Below are 17,625 nucleotides of genomic sequence, written 5' to 3' on the forward strand. Positions count from 1 at the left end.
GGAAATAACATGATTGAGGAAAAATGTCGATGTAAGTTTGTTCTTTCGAAACAGCAAATATGAAGTAAGTTTATAAAATGTACAACTGTGAGGCTTAACAGGCGACAGAATTATGTCACAAAGTTAGGTATAGTATTTGCACATGGGCAGGGGCGTACCCACGGGGATCCACCAGGTCCGGACTACCCCTCCCAAAAAACTTCCTAACTCAACATACATTTGAACACTTTCTCAATAAAACTATAATAGTTTAACAGGAAAATGATTGATGTAATACGAACATTTGATCTTACACATCATCTGTACTCTTACTCTTATAAAAACAGTCTAACTCTATCATTTTTTCCCCTCAAAATATAGGTAGAAGTATTTTACAGTTGCGTATCGTTTTTCGGGTGTAGAATAATACCCATTCAATACTACATAGACATATTAGCTTGTGCTATTGAACACCCCACACCAAACCTTGTAGCCCTCCCAGCAAAAATTTCTGAGTTGAGCTTCTACGCATGGACCAACATGGGCTATGGCGCGGACTATAAATTTTGGAGGAGGCTAGTGTTGTTTTCTCCTTCCTTTTTCCATCTTCAGTTTGGAAAGTTTAAGGTATTTATTGTGCATGCGTGTAATAATAACATGGTTGAGTAGAAAGAGATAATGAACAGTTTAGTAACGAATTTATATCCATTATATATACAGGGTGTTAATGAACTATACCGACAAAATGTAAGAGGTGATTCCTCACATCAAAATAAAAGAAAAAGTTCAAATGGACCTATGGCGAAAAGTGCATAGTTTCAGAGCTAGGGCTGTCCAAAATTGTGAAAAAGCCAAATTTCAACAGGTCGTTTCGAATTCCAGAAACTGTGGATCGTAGTCCTTATGAGCGTAAAGGAAGCCACGCATACAGAATCCAAAAGTGCATATTTCGTCAATTTTCAATAAGTGTACAGGGCATTCCCTACAAGGTGTAATTATCACATAGCTCTCAATAGAGTTTTCAGATATACCCTGATTTCAAGGAGGGTCCAAAGTAGGCAGGAGGTAAGCCTTGACTACAATGGACATTCAGTGCTTCGGAGGGAAGTCGGAAGTGTTAGGAACCGGCAGCTTAATATCTTTTCTTTCTTACTTTCTTTCTTTCTTTTTTCTTTTTTTTTGTATTCGGAATAACATGTGATGCGATGTATTTCGTCATAGTATATTTCACGTTTTCTTCATTATAAGCGTGAACGAAAACATTGCATAATGCGTTTCCCGAGTACGAGAGATCGTGCTTCTGATGATCCTTAACACTTCCGACATCGCGCCAAAGGATCCCATGTTCACTGCTATCAAAGCTTATTGTTTGCCTACTTTGGACCAATCATAAAGTCAGAGCATATTTCAACATTCAGTTGATGGCATGTCTGGCAATTTCACCCTGTATATAATACTCTGTACACCCATTGAACATTAATGAAATATGCATTTTTGGATTGCGTATGCGTGAATTTCTTTACGCTGATAAGGACCACCATCCACAGTCTCTCGAATTCGAAATAGAGCCTGTTGAAATTTGGCTTGTTCGCGATTTTGGACAGACTTAGCTCTGAAACTATGCACTTTTACCCACAGGTCCATATGAACCTTTTATCTTTTTTTTTCTTGATGTAAGGAATCACCTCTTAAAGTTTGTCGGTATAGTTCATTAACATTATATATATCCATTAAGAAGAGTGTTTTAATTAAACAGCGATGTGAAGTTTCTTTTAGCATGAATTTATTCACTGGAAAAAATTTTGAATAGGCTGGTAATCAACTTTTAATGGATCATTTTATTTAATTCAGAGCTTCATGTTTTCATACAAGCGGATGAGTACTCATGGGTAATAGCTGAAATCACTAAGGTGGTAGTACGTTAATTAATCACACTGAAAAGTTTACAAGCATTTGCAGAACTTGAAGAAAACAAAATCAATAAAGGACGAGCAAACTCACGGCAACATTATTCGTAAGCACGAACACACAAACAACCCCGAAACGGAATGTAAATCTATTTTGTTTGCAAATATGAACTGGAAATTGATGATATGGCAACTTGACCCTAACATGGCAATTGCAAATGATTTACTTGTAAGAGCATATGAATGAGGATGGACAAGACAAACTTTCATCTCGCACAATGGGTTATGGAACACATGACTGCCAATCCGATGTCTGAAAGCAATAGTTTGTTCAGTAACAATTCATTACTACATAGTGAAGTAACATTGTAAATCACGTCCATAATGTGATTCAATATATTCTGTGCTAATCTTTTCAAAGCTGTTAGTGACAAAGTATAGTGTAGTCAGAAGTCTGGGCAGATAAAATACTCTTTATGGCAAACTACTCAATTCAGAGCATAAATAAAAATAACTTCATCCCGGAGTAGTTACCAAAATTTTCACTCTTACTTAATATGTCACATGATTCTTATTCCACATGAAGTTATTGATAAAAAATGATGCACTATCAGGTAGGTTCCCTCTTCTACTTTTTGTACTTAGTATATGATCTCGTTTCCTGAACACTTTTAAAAATCAAAAGAGTAATATCTGTAATACTATCCACTTTGTAATGTATTTTATGATAACAAGTGCATCGATATATTCTTACTACTAGTTAGGAAATATTTTACTGAATTTGAAAACTAGAATTAGAAAATACAATATTTATTTGTCCATTGAAACAGTACACAATTCAGTAAAAACATGAAGAAAATTGTATTTAAAATATTTTAAACATATTTGTTTGACAACTTCTTAATATAAGTATTTATCAATTCACTGTACTAAACATATCTTACAACTTTTTCTTTATTTATTTTTTACATATCATGAACTAATAAAATAAATTTTTGAAGAAGAAAACACAGCAAGCTGGTGTTCACTAGTATGGATAAAAGAATGGAATCAACAATAGGAGTTCACTAACACGCGAGGAACATTACAAAATTATAAAGATATCTAATTTTGAGAATTAGCTTAAATATACAGAATATCTATTTATGTTTTATATTTAACATATACAGTCTACTATATACCAAGGAAAACAAATTAGTTTTTAATTTTTTGTATTTGCAATATTGTAGCATTGTTTCACAAATCACGATATGCTTTTAAAATACATATTATAGGCAATAATACATAGAAATTTAGAACATGAGATATTATACATTGTAATAACCATTTGCACGCCAATAGTATATGCAGAAATATAACACACCATTTTTAAATGAATTTTGTGAAAGTAATTATCACTGAAATTTTCAAGTTACATGCATGTTATATGACAATGTGCTCATATTATCTACTTAATAAAATATATATGGTACATATATACATTATGTTTAAATATATAAATAATTACACAGAAAAAACGTTTACTTATAAATAATATTCAAAACTTCTTGGTTACAAACGTTTCTGTTCAAAGTATATAAAAAAGTACTTTTCCTGATTTGTATTTCAGTGTTGAAACGAATTCAATTCATTATCTTTGCGAGTACCAATTTTCTGATTAAAGCATTTAGTTAAAATTTTGGTTAATGGTTCTCATTTTAATTCTATTAGTCATGCTTCTCATTTTAACGCCAAGTGACTAATTGTGTAAATGTAAAATATCTTTTACATTCAAAGAGAAATGTATTTTATTTAAACCTTAGCTACCTTTAAACAATCCTTGTCAGTGAATCTTTATTGCTAACGGTAAGAACTAGTGAGATTGAGAAATGAGCGAAAGTATCAAACACATTCAGTTCCATTTTAGTCCATAAATGAACTTTGTAACAAACATTTGTTGTAGTGCCTTTGATGTTTGGGGAGAATGTAAAATAATAATAATAATAATAATAATAATAATAATAATAATAATAATAATAATAATAATAATAATAATAATAATAATAAGAAGAAGAAGAAGAAGAAGAAGAAGAAGAAGAAGAGTAAATAATTTGGAGCAAAATTTGATGTGAAGAAAACTTAATGTTTGTTGAAGTTTCAAATCATTTTTCAGCATAGAAGCAGTATTGTGTTCAATGCTCTTCCACTGAAGATCGATGTGAACCAAAATCACGTGTACTAGCCACTAGAACCATAGGGAGGGCTCAAGGATGTGTTAGCATCGATTAATATAACAAGAAAGCGATGGCAAGGTTATATTCTGTATGCATATGTTAACATATAATTTGTGTAAAAATGGAATAATGTTACGACTTCAAATTACGTTGACTTCAGAGATGGTTATACAATGCAATTATACATAAATATATAGGTTAAATGAACTATGATATATTGATGTGTAATTGTGGGAAAGGTATTGATGAAGTTAGCTGTAGCAATAGTAATAAATTATAGTTGGCAAGAGGTTTTACATTGATATACAGGGTGTTACAAAAATGTGTCACAGTATTTTGGGAACAGATTCTTCACATCAAAATAAGAAAGAATGCTCATATGGACCTGTGCTCAAAAATGGATAGTTTCCGAGTTAAATGGTGTCAGAAACGTGAAACAAGTGAACTTAAAAGGTTCGTAGCTCCACTACTATGAAACCCACCGTAGTTGGGTCACATCACTGAGGAACTACTATGCGAACTATCCAAATATCCATGTTTAAGAATATTTCAGTATTTCCACCCCAATTTTTAGAAAGGTAGGTGAAGAGTGATCAAGTACTCCCAAACAGCCTCTCTAAAATGATTTGCAAGTACAGGAAGTTCTGAAAGATATATATTTGGATAGTTAACATACTACTTCCTCAGTGATATCTTGACTCGACTACGATCGTTCTATAGTAGTGGAACTATGGACTTTTAAAGCTCATTTTTCATATTTTGGCACCCTATGACTAAGAAACTGTAGACGTCTGACCACAGGTCCACATGAACTTTTTTCTTATTTTAATGTGAGTAATCTATTCCCAAAACATTTTGAGAAATTTTTGTAAAACCCTGTAGAATAGATAGGCACAAATTTGAAAATTTCTGTGAGTAACATATTATTATCAAACATTATATTTAAAAACATTAGTTTGTGCTTACAAAATAATTTGTAGTGATGGCTTAAGGGCGGCCTGGGAGTAAAAGTGAAAAAGAATATGGTATGTTCCTTTTTTAACTTCTTGCGCAACAGAATGTGTGTGCGTACCTGGGTAACATAATGAATCTGCATCGCCACTTGACTTTTAACCATCAAAATATGTTTTTTTAACAGTTTTGTATTACTAGTTCATGCTATCTTGGCGATTTGTAGAAAAAATACTGATTTCATATTACTATATAATGTTGATGATTATTCAGCCCCTAATTGACCCAGAATAGAAGAAAACTTTAGGAAATGAATGGCTTAGTTTAATTCAGCGACCTATCGACTCAGGAGGGAAGGATAATGAAAAATTGTACCAAGTATGATTCTTTTGTCTCAGCCCGCAATGTGTTAGAAATTGTCCATCAGTGCTTTAGTGTATTAAGTTATAGCTAACTTCAGATATACTAATTATTATTCTACTAGCCTATATTTATCTATGCTTGCCTTGCTCTACACTAATTTACTTTACCTACTCAAAGGTATTCTAGCCTATTATACCCTGAAATATAGTAAACTGTTTCACCAATATAGATTAACGTGATTAACAATTAGCTTCATTATAATTTTTTATAGATTGCATTCTCAAGATATTTTATAATATAGTTATCTATGCCAATCTGTTCTGGATATCTATACAAAAAGTTTAATTATTGATTTCCTAATTTCTTTATGTCTATCTGTCTCTCATTCAGTAACATATGGATGTTAATATTTGTTACTACACAATGTACGCATTTATATGAATATAAAATACCTGCTTTTCCCCCTATATACACTTTGCTGCAAATTTAGAAGCATCTATGCAGTTGATTTCAAATGTATTAGGAATTGTCCGTTTTAATATCGCTACTCAATTGTAGGTACCCTTTTCTCCCTTAATTTCCTTCCATCATATTTGCTGTATGTCTCTCAAAATCTAATATCTCTCTTTTTTTTTTTTAAAAAAAAAGTTAGCTACCTTTTTCTTAAGTATCTTCAATATTATGTTTTTATCGCCTAATATCGTTAACAGTTTTTCTTTGGTTCTTAAACCTACACATGTATTTTTCATATCAAATTACAAATGTCTCTTGTTTTTCTATTATTTAACTGTCTGTGTTCTGATTTGTACAGTACATTGCTTCAATGTGGTCAATTTTACCAAGTGTAGTTTCTACAGACAGAAAGGATCCAACTAAGTATGAACAATCAAAATAACGTTCTTTTAATGCCTACACAGATGTAAAATATAAATAGGAAGGTAGAACCTACACTGATATGATGAAGAATTTTTAGTTTGTTCGGAGTTTCAACAAATATTAACACCAGTCCAAATACAAAGTTATCATTGTTTCATGTTAGACAATGTTTCGTCAATTAGCATAGTCTACTTATGTGAACATCATGCGAACGTGAAGTACTTGTGAAAGTGAAGCACTCCTTCAACGCTAAATCACCATACTTTCCAGGTCTCTCTTTGTATGACTTTGGTCTATTCCTCTTTCGAAAATGAGGCTTATGGGAATGTATCTTTGAAAAATTGAAAGCATGTAATCAAATAGAAGCCGAATACGAAGAACCTACAGAAATCTTATACTGCTTTTCCCACTATTTGCACCATCAATATCGGAAATATACGTATAGGCAAGGATTCTACTTTGAAGTAAATTAAGTAAGAATAATATATTTCCTAGAATTTAAATATTATACTGCAATTCCTGGTACTTTTAGTTAACAAAAAATTCAATAATCAAAGAAAACTTATTTTCATTATAAACCTAAACAAAAATGTAACCATTAATGTGAGTAAACTTTTTTCTGTGTAAATTATATTAGTATTAGAAAACGAGGTACATATATATATGCGCTGTGTATCAAATCATCGTTAGAGCTTTAATCTAAGACACACTGGTAAGAATTTATTTATTATCTTAGCATACGTATGACATTAAAGATGATTCTAACTACATTATAGAAGAAGAAAATCTAGAATTATAAAATTGTGTTTAGAAAAGTGAAAAACGTTTTTCGATATTTAATAGTAAAATAGATCAACATCTGTAGCAATATTTAACTACTATTATTTATTTAATACTGGTAAGATGAAGTGTAAACGTATTTCATATTGTGTAGTTCTTTAAATTCTTCTCCTTATGTAAGCCATTTTAACTTACCTAATCTTTGTGTTACTTAATGTATTTCGGTATTAAAAATACGTTAATATAGATGTAAAATATTATAGGTATGAAAAGTCCAGTTTACTGACGCTTTGTTATAATAATAGAATCCCATTCCTTAAAATAGTTAATAAAAATGTATTTCTGCAAACTTTAATTCAAAATTCAAATATCGTAAATCAAATTTACTATGAACAAATAATTTCAATTTAATTTAAAATGAAATATTCCGAGTGTTCATTATTAACTTCACAATATTCTTGAATCCTTCTATTCTATACAACTACCATGACGTGAAACTTGAAAGATATATTTGGATTCAATTTCCTTTGGACGAAACTACATTTCACAGATTTCTTTTTCTTTTTTTTAAAATAAAGAATGACCGATCACACTCTGATAAGTAATATCCTTACCTGAGTTTCTAATGGTTTCCCTTCACTGATCTACATGCTAGCGTGCTCGACTTTGGTATAAGTGGTCCCGGGTTCGATTCCTGGTGGGACAGCTTTGAAATTTAAAAGTATTACTATGATACCAATTCCATTTAAACTTTAGATCCATTTCTCAAATTACCTCGGGCTGAAAAGGGTCGTTAAACACCAACAGATCGAGTTTCAAATATATTGTACAATCTCGCACAGTCGAATCTATAAATCTAGTACAGTATAATAGACTAAATATTAAAGCAGCTCTTTCAAGAGTCGGTAGAGATTCTATTGCGCTGTCAGTAAAGCATCTACCTACTAACTGATATTTCTCATAGTTACTTGTAAAATATTTGTGCTATGATACTCTTTTTCTATCTGTCTCCAACATAGATACATGCTATACTTCTTTCAGAAAACCAATTGTGACATATGTAAAATCAATTTGGGTTGCATTTTATATATTGTAACAGAGAAATAGCACCATCTAGATTTTGGAATCTATATTTTATTCCATATATGTATTCATGAATTATATATTTTGTAACTTTTTCATGATTTTCTATCATTATTTTACCTTGTGACAACAAAGTACTTATTACAGAAAAGTAGTCATATTAGGAACATAAGAATATAATGGAAAAACAAAACGGATATAAAGTAGAATAATATGTGTGTAGAAGCAAGTTTCTTTTTTAATTTCAAAATTCTGGATACACTAAAAGTCTTAGAAAGTGTTCTCTGTACTTTGAACATTTGTTATGGATATTTAAAACACACCTTATTTTCATTTTCTCTTTTATAACGTGAAAATCCGTATACTTGAAAGTGCAAAAATTAAATTCAAACAGTACTGTCAAGAAAATATCGAGACATATCATTGCACTTACAATATCAGCCACAGGCGTCCATAAAAGAAATAAATTGACTTGTGTTACATTTTCCGTTTGCTTATTATGTGCTGAGAACTTATAATGCACGTCACTTGGTTCAGGATACTATTCAATCATCTTGTGCTGATTACGAAATAAATTTAAGTACCTCACGTATCTTGAAAGACAAGCGCGCTTCGATTGCGTACTTTTGTTTATATTGTAATATTAACGAATTATGTATGTTCAACTATTTCTATAGCTATAACCGTCTGTGTGAAAAATATATTTATGTTTTAAGATCAGGCTGTGCGATCTTTAAAAAAAAAGGATAGAAAAGAGAAAAAATACCCAACTTCCGAAGTTGAAAGACGTCTAGTGTGTGCTTTACGTGTTTTTCATAATTATTTACATTATTTAAAGATAAATTTGTGCTTGAAATACCTTTTGTAATTATAAGAAGATATATAAATTATTTTAAAACCAGTCAATTGATTAATGTTAACAATATAGCATAGTTTCAAATAATAACATTTAGAAATATAATAGTTTAAACAAATTTTTAAAAAATGCATTTCTACCTATTTTACAAACACACTAATCTACAGAGACGTAGTTATTAAAAATAAATATCTCGGCATTAACAATTATCAATACATATCTCAATTAAAATGTATACTTCAATTAAATTGTATGTACATATTTTCAAGGACAATACGCACATCAATACACATGATATGTAAGCATGCAAAAACATATTATGGAATGACACATTATTTTATCACATACAGCATATATAGATTCTTGATGGTATCTTGATTATGTAGACATATGTATATTTTTATATCATATAGTAGATTGAAGTTTCATACGAAATACTTTGATTCTAAACAAAAATACTTTTTCGTAACACTTTCCGTGCCATGTTAAAATTGTTAGTCTCTGTATGTAAGTTCATTCGACTTTTGGGTAGGCAGGATTTATACTGTTTTATTTTTTTCATTTATAATTTTATTACGAGATGTTCAGTTAAACGAAAAAGAATACTTCTTTAAGCTATATATTTGATTTCTGAATTATATACTTGAAAACTAAACGAGCCTACATCAGTATCGGAAGCAAATGCCTTTAAGTGCTCTAAAAACTCTGCAAAAACACTTCTTAAAACAACACAATGTTCAACCTCTTTTAACTCTTTTTGTGCGGAATTGCTTAGAGAAAAGGGTTTGACCCTGTTTTAATCCAGGGGTCTGTGTAAGCTTATGCTACACAATGTCCAATACATCGAGTCTTGAGAGCACAAATGTCATATGTTCAATTTTTCTCAGTATTGACTTCGTCAGCTATTTCGATATCATGTACCTGCTACGATAGCCTGATATGTTAACATGCATCTGAAAGCGAATAACATGTATAACTTACTCCCAAGTTTTCAACTATTTCAGTCACGATCCTGATTTTTGCCAAAATTTTGAGACTTCGAAACAGTCTCCTGAAAAATTTAGGCAACTGGACATATGACATTTGTGTTCTCAAGACGCGATATAAAATGTGATTTTGATTTTGACAACTTTAAATATTTTATTATGATTTTCAAACATCATAGAAACGAAAATTTTAGGAGCAACTGATTGATAAGACATTCTTGAATAAGACATTAGGAAAATAATATCAAAATACCGGTTAATACCCTTAATTTATGGTAACAAATACATACAGTAAACAAATTAGAGTTCACATAATAGAGTAACCAAATACTGCAAATACATTTTTTAGTTTCTAGCATGGAAAGTGTTAAGTAATAAAACACCTCACTTTTACTTTAATATATTTCAAATATGTTTTTTTAAAAATTCATTATAATAATTATAATGGCATTCATCATACTAAATTTGACTTACTTCTTAATGAGTATGTATAGATTAGTGCGAATTACTAAACATCAGTACGTTTTAATAATCAATATATTACAATCATTAAACGTATACCACAGCCTTTCCAAATGACTTCTACTTCATTTCATCAATTAGCTACTAAATAGAGTAAAACTAAACTTCAATAGCTTACAATTTAGTTTTAGAAAGAAGCGTATAGAGGCGCGGACTTAATTTCTTGTTTCATAAAAACAAGTAAAAATTACGTTCTTGAGCAAAACCTGTTGCTTCATGCTGTTTCCTGTACTCATCGGATAGTCCCTTCACCTGAAAATCAGAACAGAGAATCAATTAGTTATTTTCTTCTGGTTGTAAATTATATGAAGAGTTTAGACTAGAGTCAAGTACCTTTACTTAAGAGCAAATAAGAGAAAAATATTATCTTCTGTCACTTCCCTATTACCTAGTGTTCTATCTTCGGGAAAATGCTGTTAGTATTTAACCCAAGAATATTTTAAAGAATTGGTATTCTTTTCGCACATAATAATAATGTGGTATTTGCTATTTGATGGAGTTGCTTGCACTCTCTTTCTTTTCTGTTTTACATTTATCTATCTCAAACATTGTAAAGCAAAATATTGTAACCTTTTCAGTGATTGGTTCTAAGTTGAATTCAAGTAGTATTGGGTGAAGTGTCTATGCTGGATATAATACAAGGTTTCTTCTATAGATTTTTATCTCTCATTACACGATTCTTATCTACTACTAGTACAACGCATTTCATATTCTATACGTACAGCTCGTCAAACAGTATCTGCTTGACATTGGCATCATTACCCGATTGTAGAAATCACTTGGCTTAAGTAGCAAACAATTCCTATATCTTATTCTTTCAAAGTGGAAGTTTGAGTAAAACATGATTGAAATATGGTAAATGAGTTTAATGTATGGTAATACAATACAAATGCTTGAAAGACAAATGCTTGACAGATTTTTCACAAACAGACAAATTCCAAATACAAAAACGTGTGCAGTGACTGACATGTCCAAAGAAACTGGTAATTTTCTATCAATAAATGATCTAGAAGGACCATGAACTATGCTTGTAGTTTTAGCACGTGAAACTGGTTTTGCTTCATAACGTGTCAGTAGATCCAAAGCCTCAACAACTTCAGTAGTATATTTTGCAGTAAGACCTGAGCCTGAATACACATTTAAAGCAGGGTTGCCATTCGTCCCGGAAAATCCGGGACCGTCACGGAGTGGAGATCTGCGTCCCGGCGTCCCAAAAATATTTCTCGGGACTCTTAAATGTCCCGGATTTCAGCAAAGAAGAAAGAAACGAAATATTATAGATTCCTTTTTTCACAGGATTAGGTATATAATTACTCTCTTCAACTTCTGAGCATGGTAATTCAAAAGTTGAAAAAAAAAACTTGAATAATAAAACAGATTTAACTAAGTTCACGATTTAACTACTTGACATTGAACGAAATATTTGTTTCATTGAGTCAAGGTCAAAAGTTTTACTGCTCAATCTTATTGTTATATTTAGAACTCTGTTTCAATATGCATCTTCCTTCTGAAATATTTTAATCAATAATCCCTGGCCGATATTTTTAGTAATTTTCCGCTGACCATTCAAGAAGAAAAATATATTGTTTTAATTAATAAAACAGAACAGACAACAATGAGAAACATCATCATACCCTGAATGAGCTAAAACAGACTCTGAAAGCCACGAAACATAACAGATAGTGAGAAATTAAAAAAAAATGCTTACCGGAGGGAGAAAATAAATCATCGGCTTACGTTTGCTTAACTAGGGGGGAGAATATCTGCTAAAATGACTAAAAGTATGATTATGTAATGCTTGAACAACCCTATCTAATGGAAGAAAGTACATTAGTATATAACACTTTTTTCATTTTAAGCATTTCAAAGATTCTCGTGATTTAGTAGCGTTTCGGATTTTCATTTTCGAAATATGGCAACCCTACTAAAGAGCGATAATTTACAGTCACTAAACTTATGATAGTAATAACATGAAGTGCGAACGTGAAATAAAAGCAAGAATAAGAATGACGAAAGAAGCCTTTAGGAGGAAGAAAAGTCTGTTTTGTGGGACCTTGAAGAAAGAGTTGAGAAAAAGACTCATAAAATGCTTCGTGTGGAGTGTTGTACTGTATGGGGCGGAAACGTGGACATTACGTAAAGGTGATGAAAATCGACTGGAAGCCTTCGAAATGTGGGTGTGGAGAAGAATGGAAAGAATTAGTTGGGTCGAGCGCAAAACGAATGAGAGAATGTTAGAAATGGTGGGTGAGAAAAGAACACTTTTAGATATTATTAGGAAGAGGAAGAGAAACTGGTTGGGACATTGCCTAAGAAGAGATTGTATCATGAGGAACGTTCTAGAGGGTATGGTGTCGGGAAAGAGAGGGAAGGGGCGAAGGAGACTACAATTAATGGATGATATAAAAACAGAAAAATCATACGCGAAGACGGAGAAGTTAGCGGAGGACCGTGGAGCATGGAAGCTTCTCAGCTGCGGCAAGTGACCTGCCAATAAAGGCAGAATACCTATGATGGTGATGATGATGATGATGATGAAACTTATGATGTAGCTTTCTTTCACATCAACTCCTGAATTTATTATACGATGAAGTTAGATCTAAGGATGCAAATGTAGATTATCTACGATAGCATTCCACCTCTTTATCTTAAACGTGTTCAAACTTATTGAAACGAAGTTTTGATAAACCCGTCCCGATAATCGTTTTGTAGTGGTTGTTTCGCGACCAGCTAGTTTAACTCATCTCTATTCTTTGGATTTTTATTTGTGGGGACATATGACATAACACTGAAAGTTCGTTATTTAGGACATATAGAGTAATATATCAATATTGGTTTTCCAAAAACTTGAGAAACGTCTGTCGTGGATGTGCGAAATTCATTAATTTGCCGTATTCACACCTGTATAATTTCATGTGGGAGGTCGTATTTAGCAAATGCTGCATTATAGTAATATCAGCAAATAACACCGTGCGAAGGTATCCATGATCTTCAATGTGATCATTAATTGCTAACTAATATTTGACACTTGATGTTTATTTAAATTATTCGCATCATCACTCGATTCGATATATCGGATTGTCCAACGAAGTCATTGTTTCATGACTGTCAGTTGATCTATAATTCTCAATTACACGAACTGTTACTGTACTTGGAAAGCTTTTACGGCTTTGCAAAATTTTGCATTAGATAAATTTTAACGAAGTAAATGACAAACATTTGACAATAATATGTCTCATCAGTTCTACACGTAATGGATTTTCTTGTGAATAATTGTCTCCAGATTTTATTTCCACAAGCTTTCAAAGCCTTTGGCCGAGTACTGAACATAGATTGACAATGCCTTTTCTTTATTTGCTACAAGAAGCTCTTCGTCATTATTTTATACTAATTAAGGTATTTTTAGTATCCCTAATCAAAGAGATAAAAATCGACAATATTTTTCAAATATATAATTCATATTTTGATCTTTTTTTAGTTTATCGGACGTTGAAATTTCTACAAAACAAAAGGTATTTCTGTAATACAATAGTCGTTTAGTAATCTATCCAGAAACATACAGAATACTACTTTTCGTTGAAAGGAAAATAAATAAGGTTCTGGTCATTTACTCCTTACGATGAAGATATTGTAAAAGACTGTGGCTTTGTGACATGTATCTAGTATTCCGAGAAAGAATAGAGAAGGGAGATATTGGTAAAATCATTTGGATCATAATATTTGACGGGACATATTTTCATTGAGAAGCATTTCAAAAAATTACCTCATACATTACAAGACAGATAGGAAGTAAAATGTGCGGAACATTTAAAGAGGTTTTCTCTTAGCTTAATATGTACGTTTTTACTATGGCCCTTTTTCTTTATGTACACCTCTCTTATTATCCTCAGACCTGAAAGCGAATTTTGGTAGCTGGAACTACCGTAGGCTATGAATTCATTGCTCAACACTCATGCTAAGAAACCTCCCCAGGTCTTTAGAAACCTCTCACCTGGATGTCACTTACTTCTAGCAAACATCTAATAAATGTTTGTAATACTTTGTCTTTCAAAAGAAATTAACAAATACAACACATCTATAATTGGCAACTTGCTTCGACTTAGACGAGAACGTTTTTCAAGCTAGTGTTCTGCCATATTGACAACGTGCTGCCACCTACAAATATTTTTTTTTTTAATTTTTCAAGTTGCCTACAAGTCGTTCAAGGTTAGGTGGGATGCCATTCTGACCTGGGGAGGTTTCTTAGCATCAGTGTTGATCTATAAATTCATAGTCAATGGTAGCTCCAGCTCCCAAAATTCGCCTTCAGGTTTGAGGAGGATATAATCAGATACATTATAGATACTCTGAAAGTGAAGTAGAATCAACGACAGGTAGATCCCTGCATCATAACAACCGACATCCATATTGTAGTAATCAAAAATGTTTATTTACGCCTCACTAGTCACTGTGAATAACCATAACTCCTTTACAATATTATACAAAAAAACAACCTTTGGATTCAATCAATAAAATGGTAAGTTGTAGGGGATGAGAACGTTAGCAATTATATCGAATTTTAAAGAAGTTTGCGAAATTAAGAAAACAGAAGTGTCATAGAAACGAAACTGATGATCAAGTATTGGTCTACTACTCATTTTGGAAAGAAGATTGTGGAGAAAAGCTGTTACTTTTTTTCAGACTACTGTGATGATGTCAGCGTTAAGTTGATTTGGAACTCATTCTTTTAAACATAACTCAATTTAGCATGTCGTAACTCACTTGAACGTCTCCTCTCCATTTTCATATACCGTCATACTACATTTTTGGATTAAGATCTGAAGATTTAATAACCTATAAGATAGATCGATTGTAAGTGTGTGACGTAGGATGATTGATGTAGTTAAAATACAAATTTTAAGACAGAGTGTTTATTATTATTAACAAGAAGATGTTTATACTTTCCAGCATTAACCTGATATAAATCTACATAGTCACATCTACATAGCATACATACGCAAGTTGCTGGATAAAGCAATTAGTTGTTAACATTTATATTACTCTAACTTCTTTATCTACCAAGAACAAAATCCTGTTGCAGGTTAGAATAGAAATATATCTCGATAAAGAATTCGTATATTTGAAAATACAAATGTTATCACAAACGCCTGTATTTCCTTGCATATTTCCACTTCTCTGCATTGTTAAGCAGTTTTTGATTATAGAGGTATAAACCAGTCTTAAGTTGTTGTACAGGAAGTAAGTCTGCTTCAAAATCCTTATGATTATTCATCTGTTTAATTCTTTGCTTTAATATATGTAAAGAACGTTTCAATTATTATATTGTTTTCATCGTTTGCATTTCTCTTGTCACTTTCTTTGTGGATTCATCTCATTGCAATTTTGTTTCTTTTCCTTCAAAATATTTCCAAGGATTGAATATGCTGCTTTTATTTTCATTCTTTATTACATATTACTTCAGTTCATATTTCGTTCTTATATTTCCCTATAACTCTTAAGTATGTTACTTTTGAAATCAAATATTAAGTATTGTCCTCAGTCAAAATAAGCATGGAGATTAGTAGGATGTTAACATAACAGTCTTCTTTAGTTGCATGATATAAATTCTAAATTCATAGTATGCTCGTACGGTTCTAATTTCTTTTAAGCCTTTCCACTTATCACGGTACTATGACACATGTTTCTTTAGCTTGAAGCAAATTCATCTTTAATTATTACTAGAGCAACCCAAAAGCATAAAAAGCATAACAGCAAGTTACACATATGGTTGGTACCTAGAACATGGTTGTGGTTGTCTAAGGGTTCAGAAGAAACGAAGTTTAAAAGCATAATAAAGCATAATTTTAGAAAATAAAGCATAAAGCATAATTCAAAATACATAGCACAATTTTTGGAAAATTCTATTTAACTACAAGTTTAAGACACTGTATTAATATGTTTTTTTTTTTAAAAAAAAACAATATTTACAATGCAAAATATTTTAGAACATAACAATGCAACAACGAAAAGCTTATTTTTTTCTGTAAATTTTTCAGTGTAATCCTTTGATGTGGGAAAGAAAGGAAAAGAAGAAAAAACTTTCCGCCAACAATGAATAAACAATGGTTTCTTTCTAAGTGTAACTGCGGAGTTCTGAGAGAAAAAGTTGAAGTAACGTTTAAAGATTTTATAGTTAGTCGACCCCCCCCCGCCCGCCGAATCAGAGAAGTGTAGATTCGAAATGTACAAAAAGTGCACAAGAACTCCACACTATATTGTTATATGTACCTCTTGTACTTGAGCACTTTCTGTACTTTTTGGTGGTATATTTTATTTTCCCTTTCTGTATATATGCACCTCTAAGGTGCACACAAGTGATAAAAAACTGACTGGAGTAAAATATCTCTTCAGAGCATTAAGTAGAAAGTTCATTAAATATGAAAGAAACTGGTTGCATAAAATATGAATAAATAGATCAAGATATTTAGAATATTTAATGTATAGTAAATATTAAGCGTTATACACGATTAATGTAAAACAATGATTGAAATTAACAATAAAGCAAACTAAAGCATAATTTGGAAAAAATAAAGCATAATTAAACAAAAATAAAGCATAATGTGGGTTGCTCTAATTGTTATTACTATTTGTTTGAAAAGCTATAGTTTCACAAAAACAAACTACTAATACTACTGATTATATTGAGTGCAGAAAAAGCGACATCATAATACATATTCGTTTCGGGAATCTGGAGAATTTCTTGCTATTTCAGATATGCTGTTTCATAGCTTAATGTAACTAAATTGTTACTTATATATATATATATATATATATATATATATATATATATATATATATATATATATATATATATATATATATATATCATTTATCCGTAGAATTGCTTTCTTTCGTGCAATATAGGACACTATTCGCAAAAAAAATATTTAATTGAAAATAAACATAATAAATAATGTTGTTTCACATATAGAAACAAGAAACAAAATATATTTGTTACCGTTAGAGGTTCTACGTATTTTGTCTCAATAAGCATAGTAATACAATATGAATTCATTACACGCCACTCAAGGATATTTCGGAATCATACATGTCTAGAGCATTTAGTCAAG

General features: G+C 31.3%; 2 protein-coding genes across 8 annotated transcripts in view; one reads left to right on the forward strand and one right to left on the reverse strand.

The window, feature by feature from the left end:
* The window catches only part of LOC145670244 (uncharacterized), a 206,995-nt gene that overhangs the window by 90,506 nt on the left and 98,864 nt on the right, over positions 1–17,625 (forward strand). The window contains exon 3 of one of the 7 annotated variants that reach the window (XM_081738648.1): positions 16,552–17,100. The exons of 5 other annotated variants lie outside the window; for them this stretch is intronic. In XM_081738648.1, the coding sequence (XP_081594774.1) occupies positions 16,552–16,614 (63 nt within the window). In that variant the 3' untranslated portion in view covers positions 16,615–17,100. Of the gene's footprint in view, positions 1–16,551; positions 17,101–17,625 lie in introns of those variants that run through there. One more of the 7 variants, XM_081738655.1, reaches the window with a different exon arrangement.
* LOC145670243 (synaptotagmin-10-like) overlaps positions 7,306–17,625 on the reverse strand; it is a 354,389-nt gene continuing 344,069 nt past the window's right edge. The window contains exon 10 of the mRNA XM_081738645.1: positions 7,306–10,768. Coding sequence (XP_081594771.1) covers positions 10,765–10,768 — 4 coding nt within the window. The 3' untranslated portion in view covers positions 7,306–10,764. The remainder of the gene's footprint in view (positions 10,769–17,625) is intronic.

Source organism: Thermobia domestica, chromosome 14, assembly GCF_964235325.1.
Source record: "Thermobia domestica chromosome 14, izTheDome1.hap1.1, whole genome shotgun sequence".
In the NCBI taxonomy this organism is placed as follows: Eukaryota; Metazoa; Arthropoda; class Insecta; order Zygentoma; family Lepismatidae; genus Thermobia; species Thermobia domestica.